The 19,529-nt window shown below is 38.6% G+C and overlaps 2 protein-coding genes across 10 annotated transcripts in view; one reads left to right on the top strand and one right to left on the bottom strand.

Moving 5' to 3' along the window:
* Window positions 1-2,874: 2,874 nt before the first annotated feature.
* Window positions 2,875-15,566, bottom strand: rxrb (retinoid X receptor beta). 9 transcript variants are annotated; one of them, NM_001015937.2, is given in 10 exon segments: window positions 2,875-4,803; window positions 7,573-7,678; window positions 8,007-8,098; window positions 8,286-8,418; window positions 8,509-8,638; window positions 9,724-9,875; window positions 11,376-11,555; window positions 12,223-12,376; window positions 13,907-14,145; window positions 15,054-15,264. In NM_001015937.2, coding segments are annotated over 10 exon segments (1,350 nt in total). In that variant the 5' UTR covers window positions 15,070-15,264; the 3' UTR covers window positions 2,875-4,655.
* The window catches only part of MGC147402 (uncharacterized protein), a 24,620-nt gene continuing 20,462 nt past the window's right edge, over window positions 15,372-19,529 (top strand). Inside the window, exon 1 of the mRNA XM_012968680.3 lies at window positions 15,372-15,458. The gene's annotated coding sequence lies outside the window, so the exon portion shown is untranslated. The remainder of the gene's footprint in view (window positions 15,459-19,529) is intronic.

Here is a 19,529-nt window from a genome sequence, read left to right as displayed (position 1 = left end):
AAAGAGGGATATTGTGTGTGTGAGATAGAGAGACTTTTAGAGAAAGATTTTGAAAGAGAGATTGTGTCTTAGAGGTGGATTGTGTGTTGTGTTAACAAGAGAAAAAGTTGAAACTGTGTGTTAGCAAGAGAGAAAAGCATTGTATGTGGGTGGGTGGGGGACTTACACAGGCAGGTTTATGGGACAGAAGGAAGAAAGTGATATGGGAAAGGCTCTGAAAAACAGCAATATTAAGAAAACTCATGTTAGCAGCAGGGAAATAGTTGACAGGTAGGAAGAAGCAGAAATAAAAGAGGGAAAGAAGGAATAGAAGAATAATCATTTCAACCAGACAGAAGCTAATAAAATATAGTCATAGCACATACAGGAGATATATAAATACAGACAGGCACAGAGTGGGAGTAATTTGCAGTATGCTTGCCGCTGCTGCCACCCTGTGGGCTACAGATACATATAACACTGTAACCATGCAAGAGATTCACAGTTGGCATTTTCCTGCAAAATTATTATACTACTTTATTTATACATCAACAACATATCCTGTAGCCTTTTAAGTAGATATCATTCGCTGGCCCAATAAAGATTACTATCCCATTAGTCCCCGATTTGAAGGGACAGGCCTTGTTTTAGGACCCTGGCTCCTAAAAAGTGCTGCTGTACAAATCCCTAATCTGCAGCTATTGGTTTATGAACCTTTACTTTTTTTTGGGGCCACCCACATATCTGGTGTGGGAGCTGCTTTGCACTGTCGGCAATGTGACAGTAGTGATGACAGCAGGCACAAAGTATAACATTCCTACATCGGGAAATATACAAACTCCTTGCAGACTGCACCCTGAAATTAACAGTGCAACTATGCTTCCCCCCCCCCCCCCCCCCCCGAATAATCTTCAGAGGGGCCTGGCTTGTGCAGCCAACCTGGCGCAACCCACTTCCCCAACCCCCCACATGCTGAGGTAGGAGAGCAACTGGGGAGGAGGGGGAAGATTTTTATACTATAGAGGAAACAGAACCCCATGGTTTGTGCCCTCTGCGACAGCACAGTCTGCTTCCTCTATAGTTATGCCACTGCTTGAAACTGAACTGCAAGTTAGTAATGCTAACCCAACGTACCATAGTGCTCCCAACTCCCAGAAAAATATTTTTCTGACCAGTCTGTAGCCACATATTAAAAGTGCCGCAGAATATACTGGTGCTTTATAAATACATAGTCATATTAATAATATGTATTAATGTAGACATATTGTGTTCTGCTGTGGTAATGACTTGCACCAAAATGCCTACAATGAATACAGGAACCTGAAATAAAAGGGAATTAAATATTTATACTGCAGTAATTATGTAATGACACAAAACTCTTATGTAATTTCAGAAATCATCTTCAGATCCTCTACGTTTATAAGCCACATGTCTAAAGGACCTGAATCAGTAGCTTAAATCTGCATGTGTATGGCCACGTTTATACATTTGTTTTAACAGGTTTTGATTTGTCCTGGTGTATCATCTCCTGTGTGTAAAAATTCACATACTGGTGTTATTTTGCAGATATCTGCATGTAAAATGTGTATTTTGCAACAAGAGTATTACAGTGTTTTCTCAAGTTATGCTTATTTAGTGATTTTACACCATGTTGGACCTTCATAAAAACTTAACTTGTGACATAAACCATATCATATTTTCACTTCATGATGTTACACACTTTTTAAAGTCAGGTCAACAAACAGATCTTTGTGGATCCACATGGCAATAAAGTCAAATTACAACATTCAGAGATTTTACAGATTTTAAGCACAGTCCTATTAATATCTAAACAAGACCAATGTGACGAGAAAGGAGATTGTATTGGCCCACTACATGGACTTTTGGCTGGTGATTGAGTCATGATTGTAAGCTCTACAGGGCAGGAACTTCCTTCCTACTGTGACTCTTACCACATGGCACTTAATCTCTGCATAATTATTATAGTCTTTGTTCTCTCTTTGTGGACTTTTCTATATTTTTTAATTGTACATCACTGCATATCCTAGTAGCATTTTATAAATAAAGTTATAATTAAATACATGCAAGATTTGAACTGGCACCCAGTACCTTTCTATCTATGGCAGAAACTCAAAGAATAGTAGACTAACTGAAGATCTAGAAACTGGTGTTTGAAGCAATGTCATGCTTTTGATGATACTTCACATTTTCTACATCATATCAAATCATATTTTGAATACGGGTTGTTTCATGCAAACTGACCTATTACAAAAATGATCTGTTTGGTCTAAATATAAAATGAAACAGTTTTACATGTTTTGTAGAACGGTCTGAATTTATACACTCAATTCTATTACCATTTGGCAAACATGGAGTTACAGATGGATTGTCATGTTGTCTCACTTATGACTGAATTGCAGTCATGTTAAAGATGAATATGGGCAGAATTCCCCCATATGCTGGACTAAAAACACAGCACTATTAACATATCCTGGGGACAAGAAAACTATATTAGTCCGTGTTTATAGATATCACTGCTTTTTATTTATTAAGACATTTCTCTGCCCGAGAACTTCTCTGTCTGTCTGCATATTTTGGTGTTCATGCATCACTAGAATTATACTGAAGTAGACTAATCCACCAACTGTATAGAAAAATGCCCTCCAGATTCATGAGGGAAAAATGGCAGGCTGAGCACTCATCTTTACTAAGCAGTAACTGCTGAGAGACTTCTGAGAGAAAGTGTCCCTGCATACATACAAATCCATGCAAGAATACTGGCAGCAATCATTTTATTCCAGGTATCCAGTAAAGTAACATGCCCATTATAGTGATGAAAAGCAATATAAAAAATATGCAAACTCTTATTTAAATGATCAGACCAAAGTCAAAAGCATGAGCTTAATTGTCTTTAATGTTCATTCCAAGCAGTGGGAATTAAGGAGACAGGGCACAGGGAATTTCAGTATATGACATCTGTACTGAGGATCTGCATCATGTCGAGGGCTGGTGAACTATGTGTCTATAGCTATGGACTGTACAGCAGGCATGTGCTGATTTATACAAGTCTGATATGGAAAACCATCAAAAAATGGCTGATTCTATGTGCATAGAATGATAAAGAGAGGGAATAAAACAGAAAGACAGGTACAAGGAAATTAAAAGGTGCATTGGAAAAATGTTATATCTCTAGCAGCAGACATTTCTGAAAGGAAAATTAAAAAAAAAAAAACCCTCACTATTAAGAGACACCCAACAATTAAGTCTGCAGGAAATAAAATATATCCAGACTCGTTTAGCAAAGAACACCCTCCAACCCCTTCCCCAGAAATAAAAAAAAACAAAAGTTGTAGGGAAGTAGCAATCTGCAAAACCCTACAGAGCTTTTTAGATTTTTGGGTTAAAGCCCCCACATCTGCAGTCCAACCTTTGTATGGAGGCCCCCATAGCGCATAACAAGGATACAGCTATATGAAAATGTTGCAATAACAGCAATCTTGCTAGAGTTCCAGAGGTATCCAGAACAGCAAACCAGCATGCACCCCTAATCTCACCCCTACACTCTGCTTTAAGCACCGGGCCGGCCCCACATGTTGGGAATATCTGCCCTACATGTTAACTCGAACAACTGGTAAAATGCCAAAAATAGACATTATTAAACATCCTAAAAGTCCTGTGCAATGTAATCATTCTTTCAAATAAAAGCAAACATAAAACGACAACTGGTTAAACCAACATTGACAGTCACCCCAAAAACTATTGATCTTACCAAAGGAAAAATTTATGGGTAAAGAATCCCCATGTTTCCCTTCAAGGCACCCCAAAAAGCATAACATTCACTGTTGCTTAGAAATGTTAATGAGGGATCTCAAGAGATGATTATATAGAAGTTCCACTTCCCCATTTGTTGACACCCAATAGCCTCCCCCTTTATCCCAAGAAGTGCAGTTATGATTAGAGAACACCAATAAATCAAGGAGAGGGGGCATGTGAAAATGCTATATTATACTGCATCAATAAACCCCGCTGATTAAACAGGACTAGTTGCTTCTTCCACTCGCCATATCCACTTTATATCCTGTTATGACAAGAGTGGTGCTCTGTCACACAGTTTGAAGTCTCTTTCCCATGCAAGTTAACTGGTAGTTGAAAAAAGTTCTAGCTGTAGGATTCATTTTACCTCCTTCATAGAGTTTAACTCTCTCAGGAGTGTCCAAAATCCTAAATGTCTCTAGGGCAATTAAGACTGGATACAGCATGCTACTCCTGTTAAGAGATGTCTTGTGTTGACTTTTTTCCATGGTGCTCTATTAAGTAGAATAATGAAGAGTATTGCATAGGAGTGTCTCTCAAAATAAAAGGTAAAATCTCTGGCACTCTTTCTGGCATCGGTGAGCATTTCTAGACGGAAGCCAAAATGAATTTGCAGAGACCTCTGTGCAGCAGTGTGTCTCTCGAGAGGCTTTCTGCCTCAGTACCCCTGAATATGCATGTCTACCATCTTGTAAAGGAAGCAGTCTCTGGAAAAAGTTTATCAAGAAAAGTCAATCCAACAACGGCAAACAGTCTGGACAGCTGCAGTCTAGCATCTCCATCTGGAGGCTGTCTAGTGGAGTGTGTTCCAGAAGCAGTCTATAGGGGTGTAGCAGCAGTCTGTTGCTGGTTCCATCAGTATCTCAAGATAGCTGGTGAGGTGCCTCTAACATCTCCATCAGAAATGTGTCTATTGGAGTGTCTCCAATAAGTTTAAAAAAGAATAGATGTTCAAGACATTTCAGACCAATGGATCGCAGAGCTGGCAGACGCAGAAGTAACTTGGCAAACCTAAGGGAGAGTTAAAGAGAAACCTTTAAAGTAATCATCCATAGACAGAAATGATCGAAAACACTTTGCAGTAGTGAGCACACAAGCAATGTTTCAAACAGAACAGCATTCAAAGCCAGAAGCACAGATAAAGGACTTATAAAATATACTCAAAGAAAACTGCCATAAATACCTTAAAGGAACAGTAACATCAAAAAATTAAAGCATTTTAAAGTAATTAAAATATTATGTGCTGTTGCTCTGCAAAAAAAATGGTGTTTTTGCTACAGAAAAGCTACTATATAAATAAGCTGCTGTGTAGCCATGGGGGCAGCCATTCAAGCTGGAAAAAAGGAGAAAAGGCACTGGTTACATAGCAGATAACTAGTAGATAAGTCCCATATAATGGGGTTTATCTGTTATCTGCTATGTGCCTGTGCCTTTTCGCCTTTGAATGGCTGCCCCCATGGCTACATAGCAGCTTACTTATATAAACTATATTAGTCTTTCTGAGGCAAACACACCAGTTGTAGCAATGCAGGGCAACAGTACATTATATTGTAATTACTTTTATACACTTTCATTTTTTGGTGTTACTGTTCCTTTAAATACCAGGTGATGAGAAAACTTGGCTAGTGTTAATACATGGCCAAGCTTTTATATCCTTGTCTAATAACCGTTTTAATACCTTATCTTCCACCTGATTATACCTTTTAATCTGTCTAGCAATCTATTTCATCATACCAGTTCCATTAGTGTCATAATACATTTGCTTATCTCCTTAGACTGCAATCTCAAGCTCCCTTACCCCCTGCCAGTCTGGCCACATTTGCTAATCCCTCTCGTTTTCTCACTCTTTCCAATCCCCAAAGTTCTGCATACCCTAATGCAGTGTTCTGTGCTAGTCTGGATATAAAAAAAAAAAAAAAAAACATACAGCATTTTTTTCAAAAGCCCTCATCGTGGAGGCAAAAATGAATAACATATGGTGCTGATTTCTGGGCTACAAAGTTAACAGTACAATTTTGAACTATACTACTTAGTCTCTCAGACCATTCATGTCTCTTTACTGAAAGCTCTGTATGTTGTTTCTATATAGACCCAGAAATGTTTATTCCCTCTAATCCTGCTTCTTGATGCTACCAAAGGAACCTGGGACAACGCCAAACACCTCTAGTACCTCACACTGGAAGGCACTTTCAAGACACTTGACCAGTTTCAACAACTCCCAGCTCTGGCAGACCTGTAGGTGTTTAGTGATATGCAGATGTATCATCTTTATTTCTTCACACAATTTTCTGGAGACCTATCTAACACAGGGGCAGAATCTATATTTGCATACTAATTAATATAAGTTATTATACAAAACTTACACTTTAGTAATTTCAGAAAAATGTGACCCCAAAAACAGGGTTAAACTCAAGCAGCTGGCCAGTGGCATCTACCTTGAACCAGATGACTGGGAGGAGGTGAAAAGGAACCTATATTATAGCTTATTAGTATGAGGGACATAAAATAAAACCAATTTGACACTAAAGAAATTACTTGCTGTGGGTAGATCTGACTACTCCTGATGCCCTTGATAAAATGCGTCAGATGCAGACATTATACACTTATTATGGTCAGGTCCGGAGAGAGAGAGATTACATATAGTTTAATAATTTATTTTGTAAGGGCAGTCATACCCAAATCAACAAAAAAATATAAAACAGTGCCAATTTAAGAAAATGGTAAAAGTTGGCATAATATAGGAAACAAACATCAAGTGTGCATAATACATTTATTTGCTAAAGGAAGGGAAAAAGCAAAAGTAAAGGGGAGCTTTTTGAACTGATAAGAAGGGAATACCTAAAGGCTTTAGGTTGCTTTAGAGAAGTTTTTTAGAGTTACTAGAGTACTGCAAGGAATATTAATGAAAATAAAGCCATGGCAGAAAGCAATAAGGGCAGTATCAAACAAAAATAAAAAGTGAGTGTATGAGAGTACAGAGTTTCAATGGCAATCAGCAAGAATTACACTGATGAAACAAGACATTAGTAAAGAACAAAAGATGATGTACCCTCTTTCAAAAATTTGTGATTGTAAAGGAAGCATTAAAAGTACAGTAAAGAATCTGCAGAGGGGAATGATCTGCAAAGATTCATTGCCCCGATTGTGAGATAAGAACAAACTAGAAACCGAGTCTATAGGTTACTGTTGATTTGTATAAAACTTGAAAGTTTTTAGTTAAAATGATAAGAAAAAGTAATATGCTCAATTGAATCAATAGAAAGTATATATTTATGGTGACTGAAAATATGTATAATGTATCTTTCTATGTTGACATTATTCAATAAAAAGCTTTGAATAGAAAAAAAAAAAAAAAAACTAACTAGAATTTTGGGAGCAAAATGAGAATTTTGGATCTTCACTGTAACATACTGTAGCCAGATACACACTTTACAAATAACAAGCAATTTAGCTGCCACTGCAGTATTAAAGTGAATCTGAATTTCCATGTTGGGCGTGGGACTGAGCAAAGCACCACCCCATGTCTGTGAACAAGAAAATGCTTAATCACTGGGGGGTGCAAATATGTTAAAGGAACGATTCAGTGTAAAAATAAAACTGTGTAAAATAGTAATAATATTAATAATGTAATAATATTGTTAGTAATGCAAAAACATAATCTACAATGACTGGAGTAGGCCGATGTCTCATATAATGGCCAGAACGCTACTATATGGCAGAGCTGCAACAGAAAACTCCCACCCCGAAGAATTCCTTCATAGTTCCATCCAACAGCCTCACCTTCCCTGCTGATCTGGATATTTTTGTTTACAGTAGGATTCCAAAGAAGCATATACTTTCTCCCGCAAAACTTCCACATCCCCTGGGTTTGATAAACCCTTGGCATCTGAAAGAAAAACAAAAATAAGATCATTGAAGAACCATAAAAGTTATTACATTACATGAAAGCTTAAAACATGAAGAATTAGAGTACCCAACAAATCTAACCACAATTCTAAGGCCTTGAATCAGTTCTGATAACTGACTTGAGATGCACCATAAAATGAGATGGTATTATTAATAACTTTTGTTTAAATTACCAAATCTTGCCCTTCCAAATGTAGCCTGGATCTATTGTACACACACCTACTTAACATATTCAGCAGTAAAAACATCAGAAGGTCTGTAGCTGCCATAAAGTTGCCAACATAAATACACCGCCTCCCACAACATACCTGGGTTAAACAATATGATTGCTCTGAGACAGCCCAGTTCTGTCTTGTCCATGCGCATGTCTCTCATCTTTGATACCAACTCAGTTAGGACCCTGGAAAATATGTCAACATAAAATTACACCATGTCTCATAAAAACAACAATGCAAACTGCCCAAATATTCAGTTCATTCATCTTTAAAAGGAACGTATAATCCTTGGGGGGTGCTACATGTTGCACACCATTAAGCTGCCTATTTACTCCATTTTCTAAACATTATATAGATCTTACTATCTAGTACCTGTCAAATATGGCCCCCACGCCTGCACTGTGTGCACTATTCCTGTGAACATGAAGACCAGTGGCAAGTAAAATCCCATCTTTTACAGAGATTGAGCGATGAGAAAAAGAAGCTATAAGGAGCTCATTCCATCCTGAGGCAAAAAAAACAAAGAAGTTAGGGTTGAAGAGTGAAATACAGACCATGAATATGCTATGTGATTTGTGTTTATGCATTCTCATACCAGCTCTTAGCAGAATGACCTGATCATCCAAAGGCAGCTCGGAGAAGTGAGGGATCCTCTTGGCCCATTCAACAAGAGTAAAGAGCTGTTTGTCAGCAGCCTGGCATATATTAGTGACTGGATCACTGGGCTGCAGAAAAAAAGGATGTAACTATGATGAACAACAATGATGAATATCAATCTTCTACAGAAAAGAGTGCCCTTTCTTTATGTAATTAAAATGTAGCTCTATGAAAACTTTAAGCTGACCATACATGATCAGCTTTGGCCAGGCAGATTGAGAGATTTTGACCATACTGCCTCACCATCTTGGCATCATGTTTGGCCAGTCATGCTGCCCCGAAATTGATAATAATGGTGGAACACAGGAAGGCTCTAAGGTTGTAAAAACATTAATGGGCAGATTTAGAGGAAATGCATATTACTGGATTATATATACAAAAATATACAAAGTGTGCAGAATACTAATACACATAAGCAGGAAGAGAACTGAATGTGTTGCGGTGATCCTCAAGTAGGCAATGACAAAACAGCATGAGCTTTATTGTATAAGAGTTTTTATTATTATATAGCAGCAATACGTCTAAGAAGCAGTGATGCACCGAATCCACTATTTTTGTATTTGGCTGAACACAGAATCCTTCATGAGAACCCCACGCAGCGAAAAATGTTCTACTTCCGTGTTTATGTGACAAAAAAACATGTGATTTTAAGGATTAGGGTTGGCCAGGAGCATGGAATCGGACGAATCCTGCTGAGAAAGGCTAATTCTTGGCGGAATCCCAAACCGAACCCTGGATTTGGTGAATCCCTACTAAGAAGTAAACATAATTAAAAAGTTCCTGGAGCTTAACGTGCCTATCAGGTTTAACAAAACACACTCAATCTAGGGCAAATTATATCACGAGCAGTTTAAATAGCCAGTATGTTTTGGAGAGTGGGAGAAAACCTGGATACCCAGAAGAAACTCACGCAGACCCAGAAAGAACATACAAACTCCCTTTGCAATGCATGACTAAAAGACTTCCTATTATGCTATCACGTGCATGTATATAAACTTATAATAGTATACAAATATGTATACATTAATGCATACTAATTGATGGGGAATTTATAAGTGACTTAAGAGAATGTTTACTTTTTTTGTTGCATCTAGGTTGGTAGTCATTCCAAGCCCATTCCAAGTAGTTACTACTATCATTAATGATTACTTACTGATCCGCCTCCCTCAAGGCTCTGGTCACTTTTCTGTTCTACTGCCAGTTCTGCTTCCAATATTTTCTCCACAGGCATCTCCTCATTTATTGCCCCACTGAACTCTGCTTCTCCATCACGTTCCTTTCCCCGCTGACGCTCCTCTTGTACCGCTGGGGAATATTTTGAGATGACTAAAAATTCATTTAAAACCTCCTGGTCATTTTTCTAATTTTACATTGGCCCCCAGGCCTCCCCTCAAACCACCTTGAATCATTTTGTTCGGAGACCCAAGTGTGCGCACTGGTGGATGACCACTCCAGGTGCATTCACACTGGCACAGCAAAGCATAAGCAACACAAACAAAGATGGTGGCCGTGAACAGCATTTCCAGGTTCTGCATTCTTTTTACACAGAAGCACAGTATTTGTTTTCATATTCTCATTGATGCAGTTTAGGAGGGGACAGGGAAGCCATTGTAATGGGGACAATAACAAAAATAACCAGAAGCTTTACATTTTTTTTTTTTTAACGCTTTTGCTGTGTTTGCAGTGATGTAGGCAAAGAAGGCAGCGATACACTGCCAATGATTTATTACCTATATCTCTAGGTTTAAGGTTACACTTCAGAAAAAACACTTTGCCTTGCACCCCAACATTGCTGGCAAGTAAACAAACAATAAAAGCCACATTATATTTTATACATATATACATATGTGCAAAGGACTAAAGCAGCAGGAATTCTGAGAGATCTCCATGCTATACAACAGCATACCGGTCAATCAATGCTGTTCACATTGTTGGCTGGGCTGTGAAAGTTACTATAGACCAATAAAGTAGTAAGTTGCAGTCAATTTAAACAAATTATATAAAGTATTTTAGTTAGATGCCAGTTAGGTGCATGCAGCATCAATGTCTAGTAAGTCAGAAGTAATCATTGAAGACTTTTCACTACTCATCCGAGCAGCTTCTTCAGTTTTTTTTCCTTAAACAAAAAAAAATCAAAAAGCTTCACATTGTGGCCTGGCATATAGAAAATAATGCAACATATTAAGCACTACCTTCTTACTGGCTACTCTTAAACTGCACCACATTTGTATACAGTCATCATATCCATATATAATTTAACGGTAAATGAGCATAGATACTAGAGATATGTTTGTGCTCTTGACAGTTGAGAATTTGGGTCTAAATTTTCGCTTGCTGTGTTCAATTGCAAATGCTCTAATCAAAACAATGGTAAAACTTTACGCAACACTGTGTGCTCGTCAGGTGACGTTTTTTACTATATTTAAGCACAGAGCATATGATCTATGGTTCACCTGCTGGAGAGCTATAGAGCTTAAAAGGGACTATTCAATTTTCTGACATGTTTCATTTCATACAGATATCTGCAAACATTACCATTATATACACTTTACATTGTACATTTTTCTGAAAAAATAATTTCTGACACTTCTCTCTATATAGCTGCACCACACAGGCTTCAACAGACCTGCTAGCAAGCCTCACACATATGTGGCTGGCCTAAGCTTGATAAATGCTGGCCTATATGGAAAGAGGCTGTACCATAAGTGACATACCTCCTTATATTTGTCATGCTTGGACATCAGATAATTACTAATATAAGTATTTAACAGTGTATTTATAAGAACATTTTTAATAAATGCATACCTTCTCTCTTCATCCCAGTAGCAAGGCATTTCTGATATCTGCAATACTGACATCTATTTCTTTGCCTCTTATCTACAATACAATCTTTGTTGTCTCTACATGTGTAGGTCAGGTCCTTCCGAATTGTACGTTTGAAGAATCCTTTACATCCCTCACAGCTGTACACTCCATAGTGCTTTCCTAGAATAAAATGTAAAAAGAGTAAAACATAAAAGCAAAAAGATTGAGCTTTTTGGATTTAATTAATCCTCTCTCTCCCCAAAGGCCTTCAACCCTTTACAAATCCCTTTCATGTGAAACTTGCAAATGAACCACTTTCACCACAAGAACCTATTTCCTGAATATTTTTTTGCCTCCTTTATCCAAAAAAAGAGGCAGTGAGAAAAAATAAATATGTGACTACCCCACCTGCCCACTATGATTTTTTTTGCAGAAGACTCTAAGACTGTGTTTCTGTAAGAACAGTTGTATTATAATGTGTGCTGGGCAATGTGCCTGGCAAAAAGGATAAGGGGAGAACACTGGTTTTCAGTAGGGTAAAATTAAACAGACACTAATTATACACTGTCTAAAACAGTCCATTTTGAAAAGCATTTAGCTGAGGGGCTTGTCAAAACATGGACATAAACTAACAATAAAAGGTATAAGCGGACTTTCAGCAGGGGGCTATATTAGTGTTGCAGATACAACATCTTAGTGCTGTAGAGCTGTCAACACACAGCATCCTACCAGCACAAGAAAAACAGAAACCTAAAGAATGGGGAATGTAAAATAACCATTTAAAACATATAAAAACATTAATAAATTTCCTCAGAACTCCCAACTGATGGCTAGTCCTTATTCTTACCTGAAGAGCGGTCCCCACAGATTGCACACAGCCTCTTTCCACTAACTGCCCCTCCATTAGGATGACTTGACATACTCCTCATCCCTAGTGGAGGCTTCACATCCTCAGAGGAGCTAACAGGGTGTAGGCCAGATAGATTCACAGTGGAATTAATCTGTAAGAATATAAATATATATACAAATAAAATAAGAAATGTTTTCATAAACATACATTTAAAAGATTGGTATAATAAATAAGTAATAAGGGGACTGTGGAAGTAATATAAAAGGTTATACATACATAATTATGTACATAAAAATGTAGATAATGGACAAACTTGATAAAGGTGTTTGGGCCCCGAAAGATGTTTATTTGAATGGCAAAATGAACGCACACATGCAAGGAATGATGCCCTGTGGTTGAGTTTTCTCTTTTATATTACGCTGGCAGTGGAGGATCAAGGACCTTTAACTACAAGGCTTGGTACAGATTAAAGTAAATAGCAATAAAAGCACTGGCACTCAGAGCTGCAAATGGGACAAGCCCTTTAGAAATCGTTATTGCAGAGGTGCAATAAAGATTTGCAGCTCTGAGTGCCAGAGCTTTTGTTGCTATTTGTAATTTTGGGAGGGTGCCGATCCCTCCAGCATTGTGCACCGAGCGCTAATTTTTTTTGGAGAGCTAAGGGTGTGCGAGAAAGGTCTCCCGTTCGTCTACAGATTAAAATAAGGCATAAACAATCTGTTGTGAATTAGATGGATAGAATAGAGGAACATGAATCAGCAATTTGATAATAAATTTTGTCTATAAGACTAATGGAAAGATTAGTTGCATGTGGTTGATTCCAGTTACCGCAGGTGACTTATCTCTCCGAAATGCCTTTCCACCGCCAACAAAGTGAATCGCAGGTAGAAAGGCATATACATTGCTTCATTTTCTGAAGTTGCCTGCAAGAGGAAATTTGGGCGACTTCAGAAAAACAAAGACGCATATTCCTTTCCACCTGCAACTCACTCAATTGCCATTGTAAATTCATTTTGGGGAGATTTGTCACCTGTGGTAGCAGAGATTTAATAGCAGCCGATTATTCGCTCCGTGTGCCATCAGTCTAAAGGAGCCAGAAAATATACATTTGACCCTTATCATCTCTTTAACTGCACAATAAAAGGCATGCTATTGGAAAGCAGTGAGTGGCAGAACTCAGACCCAAAATTTCCAAACTCTGGACTATAGACTACAATTCTGCTTTACACACAGATATGGGTTTCGTTATCCAGAAAGTTCCTAATTATGGGAAGGCTATCTCCCATACTCCATTATAAGCAAATAATTCTAATTTTTAAAAATGATTTCCTTTGTCTCTGTAAAAATAAAACAATACCCTGTACTAGATCCCAGCTTAGATTTATATAATCCTTATTGGAAGAAAAACAATCCTACTGGGTTTAATCATTGTTCAAATAATTTTTCAGTAGACATATGTATGAAGATCCAAATTACAGAAAGAACCCTTACCCGGAAAACCCAGGTTGTGAGCATTCTGGATAACAGGTCCTATACCTGTATTAGGGGTGGTGGCAGGCAAGGCAGACAGGGACATTTTTGTCACCACTGTTTTCTGCCAGATGGCAGCAGAGGACAAAATGCCCCATGTGCCACTAGTCTTAGAGAGGAAGAGTTGCAGTTTGTTGATAAACAAAATTACCTGGGGGCTACTGACAGGTCCATAACCAATTGATGGAGTTCCAGGAATGCCAGGGGATCCAACAGAACAATTAATAACCTGAAAAGGAGACCCAATGCTACCAAGTGGGGAGTTGACAGATGAGGTCATTGCAGATCCAACCATGGAAGGATGTAAAGGGGCAGAGGGGGGTGGTGGGGTGTCACTATAGGAACGTCCTAAGGGGGGGCTGAGAGATGATGTGTCCGGGCTCTGGCATACTGTGAATAAACAGAGAGAGTACATGAGATTGTGCTAATATGTCCCACTTTCATATCTGTCATGTGCTACACGATTACTATACAAAACCTTTTTTTACACATTCACATCAGCTCTCACACTGCCAGAACAAAAAAAAAAATCATGTAGCTTTCAATGCCATCAGCAACCCCATTGGCTAAATAATTATCAAGTAACTTGGCCAGTCTGGTTGCTATGACCTTAAAATCAACAATATTGACTTTTTGAGTCAGCTAGAACATCAACCCTAAGTATCCTGGAGGCACCATTGCAGGTTATACAGATATTCTGTAACAGAACTCATCTATATCTACAGATATATTATAAACAGGAAGTGTAGCAGCACTGCTAAGAAGATATGTATGTCAGCATAACTCAGTATATAGAAATCCAGTCGAACACATAGGTATTGATATTACACATATATAACTCTCTCTCTATATAAATATATGTAAACAATAAATATACCTCATATATTGACACCTAACTGAACAAGTTCAATGGAACCATTGTGATTGGATGTCTGTGACTCTACTACCATCAAGAGTTTAAATACCGGGGAATTCCCTACCAGTCATTTGAACTGAAGAAGCCACTTGGATGAGTGGTGAAACGTTTTCAAGAAAAACTCAGAAAAGTCCAGTTGTTTTAGACTTAATTCTACTAGATACTGTATATCATGACCTGGATGAATGAGAATCTTCATAGACATACCTCATATATCTTTATATGTGTGTGTAGAATAAATATGTATAACACATACACATTCGCACACACACAAAAGCAATTAGGTTGAGGGGAGATTGTACGAGCAATAGAGAATATTTCACGACTCCATACAAGTATACACAAACTGCCGCTAAATGCTGCAATACACTTCCCCACTCACCCCGACTGTCTCCCATCCCGTTGAGGCCTCGGTTTGCCCTCCTCCTGTGTGTATTACAGTACAGGCACTCCCTTTCGCTATATACAGTAAATGTATATAAATACCCACTAAGTCCTCAAGTCATTATGCTAACGGAGTAGCATTTTAACGATGCGCTGGCAGCAAATACGAAATTTCCGGGATCTCTTACGGTCACCTCACACCGGACCCGCAGCTTCCAACCCTCCCAATGGCCCCCGCGGCCCCAGTACCTTACTGAAACGGAAATGCCATCATCTTGGTACACCCGGAAGTTGTCGTATTCTTTTCTAGGAGGGGCATCAAGTTATGGTCTGTCTTTAACAAGTTGATGCTAGAGCCGTATGGAGACGATGTTCATGATAGTTCGTAGCGAAATTAATTCATGTGAGTTATGTAGCAAGGCAACAAGAATGGGTGTAGCAAGATGGACAATATATGGCTTGTGACCCTATTTCACCCTCCGAGAAGTGTGTTACAAAATGGCGAACGCGGCTAGACGAGTGGTGTTATTTTGTACCATGAGAGCACCACTATGTCTGAACTTCCGGTAGTTTTAAAAGGCTTATGTTGAAAACTTAAATGTTTGCTCCCCGGGGAAAATAGGGATACAATCATGCATTACTTGTATTTCTCCCCCTTTAACTTTGTTATTTAGATCTTAATTGCTTCCAGCCTCACTTTGGATAGTACGCCCAAGTAAATACATTTGTCTCCTCCCGTCATCTGTGCTTCATCGCCTACTTGCCTTTCTAGGGAAGGGTCAGAGGTGGAGCATTACCTTGTAACGCTGAGGGTCAGCAGCTGAGCCAGTGTTATTCTGTTTACTTGCTGTTGGGGAATAGTGTCGGTGTGGGGTTTGCAGTCCTCACACAGCCAAAGGTTTGGGGTAATTGTTTGGAATTGTAGACTAGCAGGTGCTGGGTAACTACTTCCATGCGCTAAAGCTTTTTGTTATTGTAGGACCCAGCTTATCTTGAAACTATTTTTTAAAAGAACAGTTAGTCCATCAACTTTTATTGTAAATAATTAAAATTTTCCAAGCTGCCCCATCAATTTTCTGACCAATGTTGGATGGAAAGTCACTACGATCATTCACTGCCCACTAACTTTATGATAGTTTGATGCTTTTGTTGGATCGCACTAAAATAGGCCGTTAGGGAGAGAAAACACTTGAAGGAGAGGTAAAAATCACTTAAAAATTGCTTAGGTTTTACCCTGGGCTGGTGCTGCTGTTAGAAGAACAGCAGGGCACAAGGAGGCATGATTACTATATGGCACTCTAAAATTGTAAGAAAAATGTAAATATTTATTTAGCCCAAAAGCATTCAGGCAACATTTCAGGCCTGCCTGGGCCCTCTTCCAAGCCAAAAGACATGTTACTGTCAATTGTGTTATAAAGTTAAAGTTAAAGGGGACCTTTCATACTAAGAAATAATTCCAAATACTTTTCTATCATGTTAGTTCAGCAAAATAAACTTAACTTACAAGATTCAAATTGTTGTTTTTTTTTTCCCCTTTAGTCTTGGAATTTACAGTCACAGCAAGCAGGCAGGCACCCTTTTGTGAACACTGTTATTAAGGCAAGATTTGTATCAGCCCAACATCTTATGCTTTTGCCATCTAGGTGATATCTAGGTAGTGCTGAATGGAAAGTGATTGTAATTAAAAATATGAGCTGTCAATCATATATTGCCCTGCCTCTGTGTCACCTCAGGCATAGAGGCAGGGCAGGCAATATATGATTGACAGCTCAGAATTTTAAATACATTTATAACAGGTTTGGGTGATTTCATTAAAAAAAGAATTTGGGCGCATGTTTAATTTTTAAAGGACTTTTATTATACAGCTTTTTATGTGTGGGTGACAGGTTCCCCTTAATGGGGGTAAATAAGTCCAACTTACAATTAGTAGCACCATTGACACAAACTATTAACTCTTTTAGTATTCTATATCAAATCCAAGGAAAGAAAAGAAGTCTAATCAGTCCAAAATTTCAGTTTATAGTACAGTGTGAATTCCATGTGTGACAAACCACCTAGTGGTCAAAGAGGTGTTAAAAACACTGTAAATATCAACAACAGATTGATTGTACCTGAGAAACTTCTGATAGGTTACATACTGCATACTTTAAACAGCACATTCTTGAGACTTGTATGCTTGGCATGGTACCAGCACCAGAACATATCTTATATTTGAATAGATAAACTTCAGTGAAGACTTTTAAGTTGGCCATACATGGGCCGATCACAGCTGATAACTTGGCCTCTACAGACCAAGTTGGTTGTTTATGGGCCCATGTATAGAACCCTCCTGATGGCCTGCCCTGTGCCAGGGGTGGCTTTGTGGGACTTTAGGCTTTCCAGATGAAAAGTGAAAGCATCCTATCAAAGGCAGCTGTTACATTTATACATCAGTTGCTACATCCTAGAGATGCCGAGAAAAGTATCAATTTATGTGGCAAATTGTAACAGGTCAGTGGCTGCCCCTGGATTACAGAACTGCTGAACTGGAACACCAGAATGGAGGAATAAAAAAGTTTTAATTTACATTTTAGAAAAACCGTCAAAAATAAAATATAGAAAGCAGGTGATAACATTATTTCTGGTGTACTATCTGTAACAACTGAACTGAAAAAAATCTATGCAGAATTCCATGTAGCAGGCAGGTCCTGCATACCCAAAAGGAGCTGGTTGTGGAGATCTTTTATTTAGCCCTAGTGTTTGAAATACATTCTTTAGCCTCTGATATGAGCCTATAAGGAAAATGAGTCAGTGGGGTCTGCAAATTATTAAAGGGCAAAACAGTAGGAACAATGTTACATTTTGGAAAAATATTCCCATAAAAGGCAACCATATATAATTGCAGACTGTAGCTAACATGTGTTTATTGTTGTTATACATTTTGCAGTGTCATAAAGAGTTTGATGGAAGCAGATCTAGGTTTACCCAGCAGCATGCCAGCGTCACTCGTACTGTGTGCTATATATGTGCTAAATATCAGATCTGGAACTGAGAATGTAAAAAAAAAATGCATGTACAATATGTATTAATATGGTCATGAAGTATCATTTAATGGTTAATCTAGGTGAAAAACCCTGATAATCAGTGAAAGATTCATTAGAACAATGAACACATTTAATTTCATTTTTACTTTGGATGATTTCTTCCTTTTTAAATTGTCTGTCTAAATACCAGCAGTCAGACCAGCCTGGCTCTAATCTCTAATGGCAACTTTTTCGCCATATTGCTAATTTTCCGGTAAAGCAAAACGGGAGAGATTCGCTCATCACTAGTCTTTAGGTTCAATTTAGACAAAAAAGGTTGAACTTGTGTGTCTTTTTTAAAGTGATACTGACAATAAAAAAACTACTCTTCAAAATATTAATGTAAAAGTTCCCTATAGGTCATGTTGATCATTTTTCACTGATAGGGCTGCTTTTGTAAGTAATTGTTACTTGAAATTCCTAAATCTGACAGGTTTTGACAACCTGACTGTCCCTTCTCAACCTGCGAATTATAGCTTCTAATGCTAACGGCCTCCTGCTGCACAAATATGGCAGCCCCCACATAGAAGAACATGGGGGATCAGATAGGTAATGTAAAATCATAGAGGCAAAATTATAAATAGCATGCAAAGACAACATTATCGTAGATGGAAAAAAGGTCTGGTCTGGTGTCAGTATCTCTTTAAATCAAACTATTTTGCTGTATTTATGGTTAATTCATAAGATTGTTCTTACAGGTAAATAAGCACAATTTACTATTTGGTTGTAGCTTTGTTCAGATCAGTGTTTAGATCAGTGTTTTTTTTATGTTTTTCTCAGGGGACCCATATTATGTAAAAATCAACTTTGTGACTGACAAACAGGTATATATATATATATATATCTCACAGAATGTCGACACTCAAGCCAGCTAGGTGCCCTAGGCAATCCAGCTGGCCCCTTCTCCCACCCCCTCCATGCTCCCCACCAGAGGGGGGAGTGTGTTTACAAGCAACGCCGAGGGTAAGAGATCCCAGACTTGGGGTAGGCAGAACAGGTATCTGCCTAATGCAACCTCCTCACCCTTGCACCCTAGGTAGGTGCCTCTTCTGCCTACCCATAGTTCCATCCCTGCACTTACGTGTAGAAGGACAAACGGAGCCTGGGTGCAGTTAATCAGTATATGTAAAGGTCCCCATACACGGGCCGATAGTAGCTGCCGATATTGGTCCTTTGGACCGATTCGGCAGCTTATTGGCCCGTGTAGGGGCAGAAACGAGGGGCCTGCCCAACCAATATCTGGCCTAAAATTGCCCGCATCGGCTTGTTGATGCTGTCCCCGAACTGACTGCCCCATTGGCCCCTGGGGCCAAACGATTGCATTATTTTTTTTTTACCTACACGCTCCCCGATATCGCCCACCTGTAAGTGGCGATATCAGGTGAAGATCCACTCGCTTGGCGATCTTGCCA

The sequence above is a fragment of the Xenopus tropicalis genome, chromosome 8 (assembly GCF_000004195.4).
Source record: "Xenopus tropicalis strain Nigerian chromosome 8, UCB_Xtro_10.0, whole genome shotgun sequence".
In the NCBI taxonomy this organism is placed as follows: Eukaryota; Metazoa; Chordata; class Amphibia; order Anura; family Pipidae; genus Xenopus; species Xenopus tropicalis.
The sequence above is the reverse complement of the archived record's forward strand: the minus strand, read 5'-3'. Positions and strand labels throughout refer to the sequence as shown.

Excerpts from the sequence above, each read along its gene's own strand:
- rxrb (XM_012968349.2), bottom strand. Across the intron at positions 12,377-13,906 it reads GACCTGTCAGTAGCCCCCAG|ATTAATTCCACTGTGAATCT; the intron begins GTAATTTTGTTT and ends ATATTCTTACAG. Across the intron at positions 4,804-7,572 it reads TATCCAGATCAGCAGGGAAG|GTTTGCCAAGTTACTTCTGC; the intron begins GTGAGGCTGTTG and ends ACTCTCCCTTAG.